Source organism: Rhinolophus ferrumequinum, chromosome 9 (assembly GCF_004115265.2).
Source record: "Rhinolophus ferrumequinum isolate MPI-CBG mRhiFer1 chromosome 9, mRhiFer1_v1.p, whole genome shotgun sequence".
NCBI classification, from domain to species: domain Eukaryota; kingdom Metazoa; phylum Chordata; class Mammalia; order Chiroptera; family Rhinolophidae; genus Rhinolophus; species Rhinolophus ferrumequinum.
In genome coordinates this window covers 58649422-58662636 of record NC_046292.1, presented here as the reverse complement: position 1 = coordinate 58662636, position 13215 = coordinate 58649422, and the positions used below count along the sequence as shown (strand labels likewise).

Here is a 13215-nt window from a genome sequence, read left to right as displayed (position 1 = left end):
AAAACCAAGACAGTTTGAGATCCATTAATATAAGTTTAATGTCCAAGCTAAGAAAAAAATAGTCACGTGGTAGTCTGTACTGATGAAGGTCCTTTCTAATTGGGTTTTACGTGTATGCTGATTGATGCACTGCATTTGGGGAGAAAGAATGGTACAGATAAATGACCGCCTTGAAAAATAATAAATTTCCTACCCTGAGACTGCCTAGTTATATGCCATTAATATTAAATAGAAAACATTTCAGTGGGCATGATGTTGAACTCAGTGGGATCTCACAACCTGTTCAATTCTAAACTTTCTTACTACTGTTAAGTCTCTGATAATTTTCTCTCCAAATCTTTCTAACTCATGTACTTACACATACCAAAGTAATAACTATCTTTTATGTGACTACACTTTTCACCTTGATTGCTAGTCAACACTTGGATATAAATTTACCTAGGAATATTATTCTCCTAAATATAGTTTGTGCAAAGGGGGTGCTACAGTCCATGATCAGTTTCAGAGACGTAAAGGTCAAAGAATATGTCTTAATACAGTTTGATGACGTAGGCATGGAGTTATTATGATTCAAATTTCAATATCTGGGTATTTGTATGACTCCCTTAGAGCAAAAATTTTGTCTGTTCAATTGTTATGTTTATTTTAATAGTTTATTTATGTTTTATAAAAATCTCACCAAATGCACTTATTTGTTTGATAGGCAATGTTGCAGTTGTGTTTTTATATTATAAGAATATTGGTCCCTTGTTTTCATCATCTGACAAATTCTTATTGGAACCTCAAAGTTATGATAATTCTGAAGAGGAAGAAAGAGTCATCTCATCAATAATTTCAGTCTCAATTAGCTCGAACCCACCCACACTGTATGAATTTGAAAAAATAGCATTTACATTAAGTCACATAAAGGTAAGTTGTTTTTCTGGTGATTATTATGATCATGAAACATTCAGAGAAGTAGACATTTTCTGTGATGTCACTTTAATTATACGTGAGTTCTTGAGTTTAAAAATACAGATTCAAAATTAAAATAATAAAGTGGTTAAAACTAATTTTTCTATAAAATAATTTCATACTTTCAGTGCTCTTTAAACTGTCTAACAAATACCAAAGAGTTTCACATACTTGATTCTCTGAAATTAAGCTATACTTTAGTTTTATTTTTTAAGTACATACATTGTTCATTTTGGAGTCTCTCTACCTTTAAGAAATGAGTTATAAAAATGTATCAGTGTCAAAGAGAGAAACGTCACTTGTGGAATGAAGGCAGTGTTTGATTAGTGATTGCCATTTAAAATAATATTTGTACAGATTTGGGTGCTGATTAAAACAAAATCACAGATACGTTTATAATATTTCATAAAGAAATTAACTGAGACCATTTTACTATTTTATTATTATTCTAAATCTTTTTTCAAACTCATATATAATTAAAACCATACAATGAAAGAATGTGATTAGAAATAACCAAGTATTCATTTCTTTTATATACCTAAAAATGAATGAGAAAACCCAAAAGTCATAGATTTCTGCCTTTTTACAGTTTAAGCTTTGGGGGCGGGGGGGCTTTCAGTAGAATTTCAGTCCTAGTACAGGATTTAAATATCTCTGATGCTCCATTTGGAGAGCCTTGAAGCTGGCCAGTTACATTGACATGTTTGTGGGGGAGGGAAGGAAGTAGAGGAACATATATGCTTACCCACAATATAAATTTGGGTAAGTAGAAATTATAAATTAAAAAATCTAATGTAGAAACTAAATGCAGAAGAATTCAAGAAAACAGTAGCTCAAACCTAAACATCGATGGGTATTATGTTGAGAGAACTGGGTGTGAAATGTATAAGAAAGGAAACTAAACTTCGATATTTTCAGATGCTAATGCAAATGATATTTCTGACACTAGAAACCCAACACCGTTCTTTTACATAGTTTGATTATTTTTGTAGAGGTTTTATTAGTGAATGTTTTGGCAGCTGAAAAGATGCCAGGGACAATCCACGTCACCAATCTGTTTGACACAGCAACTAGACACATTTAAACAAAAATTCTTCACCATAATTAATGGGAAAACTTTATTGTTCTTAGTCTGCCTCTCTGTTCAAATCTTTTTCCAATTCAAAATAAGGACCATTACAACATTTCATCACTTTCCTTTGATAACACACCTGTCTAATCCATGGCTCCCTCTCCCTGAGAATAAAATTTGGATCCTACTCCATTTACCAAAATTTGGATCCTAATCAATTTTCTCTGAGAAAATCGAAACTATCTCATATATAACACCTTCAGTTTCCTGATTCCTTAATAATTTTTTTGTAATTTCACCAATTAGTATATACTTCTCTATTACTTCAGAGGAATATTAATAGTAGTTGTCATAACAATATTAATAATAATGATAGTAACTAGTACTTTAACAATGCTTATATGAGACCTTGTTCTACATTCTTTATGTAAAAATCAAAAACAACTTATTATCACAAGAGCCCTATGAGGTACGTACTATTATTTTCATTTTATAGATAGGAAACTGAGACTCTGAGAGATGAAATAACTGTCCCTGGTCACTTGCAGTAAACTAGTAGAACAAAGTGTTATTCCCAGGAAGGCTTCCTCCAGAATCCATGCTTTCAGCAGCTATGATACTCTCCTGCTCAATGCTGTTCTCTGAATCCCTCCTCCAGCTGCCTCGCAAAAAATTACGCTTTGTCCATTATCTAATCTCTCCTGGATCTCTCAACATTAGTGCAGTTGAGAGACAGTATCTCCACTAACAAATAGTCTCAAGTTTCTGGCTTCATACAAAGAAGGGAAAAACAGTCACCACTGGCCCGATATCTCCTTGACCAAAAACTCAATAAATCCTCTTATTTTTAAGCTTCTAAAACATAGGTATTATCTATTGACTTTCATCTATGGAAAATTTAAATATAGTTTTCCTACACACATCTTCCCCTGTGATACAAAAACTCCCCAAACTCTCCATCCTCCCATGCTTACCTCAAATTTTTGGTTAAATCTGTTTTCAATGTGCATATCATTATAATTTAGTATGTGTTATTCACAGCTGAATCACGAGGCTGAACCATTTTCCTGGTGTTAGTAAATTCTTCTAATTTAGCTTGCTTAAATTTCTATTTATCCATTACTAATTCATGCTTAAACTTTCTGACATACTATATATCTTCTCGCAAAATAGTCAAACACATAAAATTATGTATCAGCTAATGGAATGTCCTGAAGGCATCCTACCTAGGCCTCTGTAAACATGATCCTATCCAGGTGGTTTACTCTTCAGTCTGTGGCACAGCTATCAGTCTGAACACGCCTGTCAGCATCGTCCTGGACACGCAACTCACCTCTCCCCTGTGACAGAGTCAATATTTCCTTGCACCAATATTTCCTCTTTCTTGGTTTATGTCTGTATTTAAAGCATATTCATCAGTGGCTCTTGAGAAAAGGTGCACAGAAGACCAATTTTTTAAGGTATCTTGTCCTAACACTTGTTTGGTAAATTTCATGAACTAGTGTTATAAATTGTAAATATTTTTTCTCAAAATTTTTTAGAATTTGAGGAAGGTTGTCTTCTAGCTTGTAAGGTTAACCTGGAGAAGTTAATGCAATTAATATTTTACTTAAAATTTGCAGTCTTTCGCGTGTGATCAATCAGTCCCTTTCTCTCAAATTTTTGAGATCTTATCTTTATTCTCAGAATTCTGATCTCAGATGAACGTGGGGTGGGTCATTCTTCATTACTTCTATTAGACATTATGTGAGTCTGTTTAGTCTGAAAATGTATGGCCTTCAGTTCTAGGGAATTTTGTAATATTATATCTTTGCTAATTTCTTTCTCTCCAGTGTTCCTGTTCTCTTTTCCTGTTATTCCTATTACTCGAGAATTAGACTTCCCAGCCAAGACTCTAGGTATTTTTTTTTTTAGTTTTATTTTGTTTTCCATTTTTAATGTTTTTATTCTGCTAACATTTTTATTTCAACTGTATACTTAGCTATCACTAAAAACCTTAATTTTTTTACCTTAATTTCATTTAATGGGTGCATATTTTCTCCCCCTGTTTTTTTGAATGACACTCATCCTCTCAGCTGATTCTGGCTTCCCATTTCTAGAGGCCCTCTGTTTCCTCTGAATTATCTGGTTTCCTACAAGAGAGGGATCGGGCATTTTCCTGGCTGTTTTGGGGGGAAATGGATACAGAGAGTTTCAATTTTCTTCACATACCTTGACCTCTTTAAAACACTTCTTGTCATCTCTCCAATTTTAGCTCAATCACTGTCTTCCCAGATTCACTCCATTCTGATTTAGTCTTTCACCAGTGCTCCAACTGCTGACCTAAGTGTTGGGTTTTGCATATATCCCATTAAATCAATTGTCTGAGTGTATTAAAATCATGTGAGTTTCTATCATCCTTGAGGGCGGATGATTTATATTTTTAACAGAGCATCTCTGGCTCCTCACACAAAGTCTATCCCTTACTTGATACTCAACTAATGTTTTGTTTAATAAATTGTTGTGTGAAGTTTTGGGTTTGATTCTATGCTACTCCACTTACTAATGGTTAGTCTTGAATATATCTCTTGCCATTTCTTAGCCTCTGAACACAATACCTACTTCACAGGACCCTTTTGAGGGTCAAATTAAACAAAGTCGGTGAGAAAACACCTGGTTAAACTGTAAACTGTTATATAATTATAAATAGTTTTTTTTTCCCCTGCAACATACAGAAATAGGGTGTTCAATATTCTATGGCTAAATTATTATTAAAACTTTTGGAATATTAGGTATTGTGTGGAGATTAGTTAAAATAAATATATGGTAAAGAAAACTCTATTTATTGAGCAACCACCTAGTAGTCTGATCATCCTGTTTAATCTACCCTTTGTCTACATTCATTGTGCTCCAACTACTCTGGTTTCTACATGTTTCTAGAAGACCCTGTGCAATCTCACCACAACCTTTTCCATTTTCCATTCCAACCGTCTGAAATCTTCTCTTCCCAAGTCTTCAGGGCTCCCTCTCTCACTTCCCTGAGGCTTAGACAGTTTAGACATAATATGGGAAAAGCCTCCTCAGATCAACCTCCATCCTGCTTTTCTTTTTTTCCCCTGATTTATTTTTCTTTTTAAAAAATTTCTCAGCTCCTCCCAAGAATGTAAGTTCAATAATACAAACACTTTTTCTTTTTTTTTTTCCAGTGTTGTATTTTTACTACTGGGATCAACAACTAATATCTAGAATATACTCAATAAATATTTATTGAATGGAGATTATATGATAACTATCTGTGTCATGCACTGTTCTAAATGACACATGATCTCATTTGATAATAATTTTCACAACGTTAGGGATACAGGGTTGATAAAATATTGCACTATTGCAATGTAAACTTTAATTCTTCTAGCTAACAGCAGCATTCATTTATTAGCATTGATTTTATGCTTCACTTTTTAGACGAGGTTTTATTTATATTGATATGCAAAGTGGTATTTTTAATATGACAAAGTGATACCATATGTGTAACTTTTTCTTTTTTTTCCATCAGTAAAATGTCTCTTTTTCAGATCGCAGATAAATATAGGAGTCGATGTGCATTTTGGAACTACTTGCCTGACACTATGAACGGCAACTGGTCTTCAGAGGGCTGTGAGCTGACATTTTCAAATGAGACCCACACCTCATGCAGCTGTAATCACCTGACACATTTTGCAATTTTGATGTCTTCTGGTACTTCCATTGTAAGGCTATTTTCCACTTCGTATTTGTAAATTTGCATGTGTTTTGTTGTTTTTTGAATGTCATTCAAGAGAATAATTTTATATGCTTTCTTCGGTTGTAAATAGCATATTAAATTAATTAATAAAACCCCACCGTTATCTTTTTTAGTCTTTGTTTTTCTTACCTGCCTTCTATGACATATCTAGTCTGGATGTTAGATGATTTTTAGTCTAGGACTTACCTACTTTGTAATATGTAGTAGATTGTATGTTAAGTATCTGTCCATTGACTCTTTGTTTTTAATGCTGCTTTTAAGGACCATTTATACATTTTACTGTATCATAGACTTTATGGGCTTTTGGCTTTGTGTTGAAAGTTTATTGTTATCAATGACAAATTACTTAAAAATTTGACACCTGATCAATAAGCATTAGTACATTTATAAATACCATGTTTTAATAATGTAGAACCCCATAAGATTTTAAACATGAAAAATCTCTCTAAGGTGAATAGCTTCATAACATGTATTTCACGTCAGTAATGTCTTGCTTTTACATTATGTATATCTTATTTTATATCTCTGTATGATAATCTTCATGGATTACAGGTTTATTTCTACATATACTTAGAATCTGTCAAGTATATAAAGTGGCCAAATAAATCCACCTCATCATGTCAGTCATAAAGATGATTTTTTTCTGAATGTTAAGTAAGCAAAGCCTCGATTCTGTATGTTAAAAATAAATATTCAGCTAAGTAGAATAAAATCAATCTTTCTCATTTTAAAGTCTCTCAGCTAGACTGTTTTGATATTCTATATATTCAGCATTTCTAATACCTTTGTTAATGTGTTTTAGATGAATCACTGCATAGAAATGACTTGTTCTTTCAACTGATAAATCTGCTTTAATTAACCATTTTCACTGTAGAATAATGAATTGCCATTCTAATATCATGAAACTGATGATAACATTGTTAAACCATATACTAATATGTATACTATGCCTAGAAAAAAAATCACTAATTACAGAACTGTTAAAGTGACACATGATTTATAGCAATTTTTTCTGAATATTGAACATTTTCAAAAGTCATCTAAATGCACATTTGTATTTTTACATTTTATGAACATTTTGATTAATGTTTCACCAAAAAAGGAAGTTCATTATATGTTGTAGTTCCTTTGATAAGTTACTGAGTTATTCTCTTAACAGCTTTATTATTATTTTCCCTTAGGGTATTAAAGATTATAATATTCTTACAAGGATCACTCAACTAGGAATAATTATTTCACTAATTTGCCTGGCCATATGCATTTTTACCTTCTGGTTCTTCAGTGAAATTCAAAGCACCAGGACGACAATTCACAAAAATCTTTGCTGTAACCTATTCCTTGCTGAACTTGTTTTTCTTGTTGGGATCAATACAAATTCTAATAAGGTATGTAGACCTCTTTACCTCTCTATTTTTATTTTTAAATTTGTACTTTCCTAAATATATATGTCACAGAAACATGAATTATATTTAAGGGTTTAATGGGGCAAAAATACTATACACTTAAGTCTCTTCTAAGTTTGATAATGCTAATATATCTAATCAACCTGCTTATCAATTTCCTTAACCACAATGTTTCTCATTGTGATGAAGTATTGGGACAAATGAAAACCTTGCAACAAACTGAAGAGATAACTTTCTTTGTTTTGTTTTTACATGGCCATTAAACAAAGGCAGAGGGGGAGAGAGAGAATTCTAAATAAAGTTTATAGTAACATGGAGATTGCACATAGCAGCTAAGGTTCATAGGTTGAACTATGATAAATTTGTTCTACCTGGTAGTCCACTTTCCTAACTACTGATTTTCCACCATTATTGATTGAGGGCCTTACCAAATACCATATTGTGTTAGTCTGGGTCCTTCTAGAAGTAGACACTAAAATGGAATTAAACATGCAATGAATTTATTAGGCAAAATGATTGTGGAAGAAAATGGGGAGAGAGTTTGAGAGCCATCAGACCAATCTATAGGTCTGACCCCAAGTGAGGGAGAGAAGAAAGAAAGGATGAGTGGGTGGAAGGATTTTACACAGTAGAGCAATTCTAAAGAAAGTTCAGCATGGTTGTCACGGAGCCCTTTGAGAAGACCTTGAGCCAAAGTCACAGGGCAGAGGAATCCTCTGTCTCTCAAGTACAGGAAAGTTTTAGTAAGCATTGCTGTGCTCAGTCACTGGCTGGCAGCTGCCAGAGGAAAACATAAACACAGCTATCCTAGTGCAGCAGCTGGAGCCCTAGGCCACAGCCCTTCATTGGAGCCTGGAGAGGTGCATTCCCACGGTTGCAAAAAAATTAAATTGCTTCCATATTTCCATTGTTACTAGAAATCTTTCAAGTACTGAATCTAACCGTCAGTTACCAAAGTTTTCTCCTGAAATAAATGTCACAAAGCATCTGTTTTAAATAGTATACACTAGACCTGCCTGTTGTGTTTTTTAAATTTCTTTTGCAGTTTTATTCAGAACACCTTTCAATTTTACGTATCTCCCACTATCCTCCAACACCTATTTCCTCCTTCAATTTCATCCCACCATCATTTTCACTGCAAAAGTATTCCTTATACCATTCGTGTTCAATTCTATTTCACCTAGCAAATTTTTCCCATTTCAAGCCATATTTCAAATCCCACTTCCTCACTAAAGCGATTCCCAAATCTTAATCATCAATGATTTCTGTTTCCAACCTTATATACCACTCTCTAACATATTTTAGTATGTAGTCTCATTGTGCTTGATTATATTCAATTTTAATAAGTGCAATAGATATGTGTGTATTATGAGTATGTTATCTTTCCAGTAATAGATCATGTTAGGTCTATTAATACAGAAGTGTGTAACTACTTTTTTGTTGTTAATTCTTATGAGCCAAGCTACAGTTATAGATGTAAAGTAAATACTAACAGATAATATTTCACTGAAAAATTCATCTGAAATTTACCCAGTAATCTTATAACTTAACGTGATTCTTCAATGGATATTTTGTAAATTAAATGTTTGCTACTTAAGATATGTTTTATTTAGCGTACTATTAGAGTATTTTTATGCGGTAAGCATGAATAAAATAAAGGCATCTCTAAAACAGAAATCCACTTAAATCATACCATTTTCATTAAGATATCATGGTTGACATGTAAATCCACAATTTATCACACAATATAAATGGATAAAAAAGTATAACTGGACATAACCAGTAACTTAGTTCTGTCACAGGATTGGTGAATATTTTATATTGATGAAATACAGTTCATTTTAAGTCCGCTGGAAGTGGTACATCTTAAAAAATTGACACGTGACAGGAATATTTTAATGTGATCAAGCATGATATAAGGTGGCATCATTTATAGAGAAAGTAAGATTGTATGTTATAAGAGTGTTAAAGCAAACATTTCTCATTTTTGTTTCTTTCTTTGCCTTCTAGCTCTTCTGTTCAATCATTGCCGGCCTGCTTCATTACTTCTTTCTCGCTGCCTTTGCATGGATGTGCATTGAGGGCATCCACCTTTATCTCATTGTGGTAGGAGTCATCTACAACAAGGGATTTTTGCACAAGAATTTTTATATTTTTGGTTATCTCAGCCCCGCTGTGGTAGTTGGATTTTCCGCATCATTAGGTTATAGATATTATGGCACCACCAAAGTGTAAGTTAAGATGATCTTGTAAGTATTGGAATTGTAAGTCTGAATATGCGTTGTAGTATCACTGAAAATTTTGTTTTGTTAAAGTACGTACCAACACATTTATAGATTTTTATTTCTTATTTACTTTTCAGATGTTGGCTTAGCACAGAAAACAACTTTATTTGGAGTTTTATAGGACCAGCGTGTCTAATCATTCTTGTACGTATATTTAAAATTGTTAGAATTCAAAAAACTGATAATGAAAGGGTGTTTAAAAATTTCAGCAATCAGACATTACTCTAAGGGAAGAAATGATTTTGAACACTTTACAGTATATCATTTATTAACATTTAAATATATTGTACCACTATTGAGAAAAAATATATGCTTCTCAAATTCAAAGCTAATACAGTTAAGTTACCCTTCCTAGGGAGAATATGTTTCTGCATAACATATAGTATAGGAAAAACATTTTTCACTTATCAGTAGTATCTCAGCATACCCCAATACTGAGAGTATTCCAACCAGCTGATAATCTGGCACTTCAGATGTTTTTGTTCTTTAATATTCTATTGATGATCAGTGATCTTTGAAGATTAGACTGTCATCTTTGTTGTTTTATCATCCTGTGTACCCTGTTATCATGAAAGTGATTTTATACTAAATTGCAACGTCTGAGACAGAACCCACTATTTCTTGTGAGTAGACAAGTCATATATTGATAGTCCTATTTCAGCTAGGAAGAGGGCCTTTTAATTCTTATTGGAAGTGGTTTCAAACCTACAAATTTGGCAGGTATTATATGTTCCATTCTAAGACATTTTTATATGTCTCAAGAGCATTTCTAAGGGCTGTAAGTTTTCAAAGCCATTCTGAATATAACAGTCTGTCAATGAATCTGGGAGGTCTGACATGGTTCTAGAATGGAATGAATTATCAGTGAAGCAGTTGTGACAATATTTTGGATAACTTTGTCCCACATGTTTTGACCATAAGCTAGCTATCTTTTCTTAAAATTATTTTTTGTCTCATTCTTTTCCCATGTTTACTTTTACGGTTGTGAGGACGCTGCTAACTGGAGAAATTTTGAAATGCAAAGCCGAGAATTTTCATCAGGATTTATTTTCTAATGCTGTGGGTGAAATAAAATGCATTCAGATACTATATTTTACCATTATCACAGAAAAGTGTTTATAATTCTCACAATGAATCTAGTTATATATATTTTCAAAAATTGGCTAGATTTCAGCTGAAATAATTTCAGTTAACTTATTGCAATCCCAGAATTTTCAGCCTACATAAGAATACAGACTGAATAGTATCCCATTTACATATTTTCATATGTTGCCCTGATCTGAGTACTGTGTCAACACTTTCTACATATTCGAATTGTACTGAACCCCTCTCTACAGTAGACCATCTCTGACATTCTGTCAGGCAAGTGAAAGTTCTGTGGATATATGATTCTTAGAGTTTAGATGAAAAGTAGTGGGCTAGAAATTATACTGAAAACAAAAATTAGGAGCCTATTTATCTAAAGTAAAAAATGGATAATGCTCCCTGAATTTTTTTTGTTTTTGTTTTTGCTTATGTAAAGGAAATGGTAACTTTGGATTGTCTTACAGCGAAGTCCATGGGCTTTGGATGAGCTTATCTAAAAATAAGTCTTGCAGGCTTTCTTAGTACCCTAACTGAACAATGTCACACTGTCCTAGTCTGGAATTAATGAACCAATTTATCTTTCATACAGTTTCAGGACGATAATCATTACTTTTAACCAGAGGGTCAGGGTACTTAAGAAATGTATGAGGCACCTCAGTGTTACTCAAAAACTGTTTATCTTTTTGAGTATTTTCAAAAACTGTATAAATTCCTTAAACAATTACTGAATTGAATCGAAATGAATTCATTTACTCTAGTATTCCTGGTTTTCTGTGCTAATGCTGTCTGACTACTACGACTACCACTACTACTACTACTACACAGCTGTATGACACAACATTAGAGGTGAAACTTTTCCCATTGTCACAGAATAATATTTTGTTCAAAGATGAAGTAAAAGAAATGTTGAGCACCAAACGTTTGAAAAAGGGCCACCCACAGGTTGGGCCTGACACGTCACATGGGTCTTATACAGAGACGGTAGGACCTCCTGTAGCCCAGTAGGAGACCTGGAGAGTGGAGGCACCGTGGCTAGTGACTCAGAGGTAGGAGTCTTGGGCCTTTGGGAGAGCATAATATTCTCTTTGAAAATGTTTTATTTTCCCTACCAGTGAGAAAAAAGATAAGAGTTCCCCGTTCTCTTAAAGAGAAGCTGTGGAGGAATATTCAAAGGTTTGTAGAGAATGGAATCAGAAATAGTAAGAGTAAAACTATCATCCTAGTGTTACATGGAATGCCAGTGTGACAGAATTTTCATGATGAGCACATTTTTATGAAAGCTTGACACATGTCCCTTGATGCTGGGCCAAATGTGAACATAGACACTAGCCCTGGTTTTGTTGGGAGTTTCTTACAAGCTGCATGCTTACTGGAGTATCCCCTCACAACAGGGGAGGAAAGGATTATTATACAGCATGCCTAGGAATAAAATGATGGGGATACACTCAAAGACTTCAGCTATTCCATATGCGAAGGAAAGTTAGAGAAGTGGAGATAAGTTGTAGGGTTACCTGGAAGGTTGCCAGGTCAGGTGAAGTTATGCACACCTATGAGAATCGGTTGAATAGGCTTGTGAGGTTAGATGGTGATATGGCTGTCCTTCTCTGAAGAGTAGAAGGGGCCCAGATGGAAAGGAAATACTATAAACATCAAAAATAACATATACTATCTAAGTAGAGGTCATCACATAAGCCAAGATTACCAGCAATAAGAACCAAACTAAATCAAAATGATGTTATGAAGTACCTTCCATCACCAAGAAATGATCATATCCTTCTAAGCCTCAACAGCAGAGGAGCTGGGCTTTGTCAATGGAGGGACAGTGCCCTAGAACCAACCAGGCTACCCCCACACTCATCTACACAGCTCTACTGAATTGAAAATCATTATACGATGTTTGGGGACATTCTGATAGGTAAAGGTGCCAAGCCATAGAATTAAGTTTACCATATTAATGGGATGGTGTGGGTATGATGGGAGACTAAAGAAAATATAAAAAGTATCCCATATCTACTGTAGTATTAATGAGGAGAAAGCAAGAAAAAAACAAATGACAAAAAACAATATATAATAAAATATAAGTGACACTGCTGAGATGTGGGAAAGATCAATATGGGCCATCACAATCATTCAGCAAGTCTTCGTGGAGATGGAGGAACGTGCTTATGGGTGGGGCAAGAAACACATTTTGCTTCAAATGCAATGGATTTTTAATGTGGACTTAAGTGTCTACCAAGCTGCCTTGAAAGCTTGCCAGATTCCCTTTAAAGGCAAACAAAGGGCACAGTCAAAATAGTTGCCATTATAAATAAGGCAATACCAAAAATAACAAAATGATCATCTGTTATTAAAAATATTCAAGAATCATCTTTTCGTAGATTCATCACTCCCTAGTTTAAATGTCATTGATTACACATTAAAATTTTACCTCCATAAATACAGTCTTTCTTCTCTACTTTCATAGTCAAACTATTGTTATCCATTACTAAGATTCTAGTATTAATAACAAGAGGATTTTTTTTAATTTATGATATATTGAACACCTACTGCTTTTGAAACACACAGCTAATTTGTAATGTGCAATCTCCTTAAATCATTCACATTATTATCCCATTTTATAGTTAACAGAAAATAAGATTTGATTCAAAATGTTAA

General features: G+C 33.7%; 1 protein-coding gene across 1 annotated transcript in view; it reads left to right on the top strand.

Annotated features, from left to right (window-relative positions):
- Nucleotides 1-13215, top strand: part of ADGRL4 (adhesion G protein-coupled receptor L4) — a 104546-nt gene that overhangs the window by 64771 nt on the left and 26560 nt on the right. Inside the window, exons 9-13 of the mRNA XM_033115909.1 lie at nt 704-909; nt 5578-5751; nt 6968-7171; nt 9200-9420; nt 9552-9618. Of these exons, the coding sequence (XP_032971800.1) occupies nt 704-909; nt 5578-5751; nt 6968-7171; nt 9200-9420; nt 9552-9618 (872 nt within the window). The remainder of the gene's footprint in view (nt 1-703; nt 910-5577; nt 5752-6967; nt 7172-9199; nt 9421-9551; nt 9619-13215) is intronic.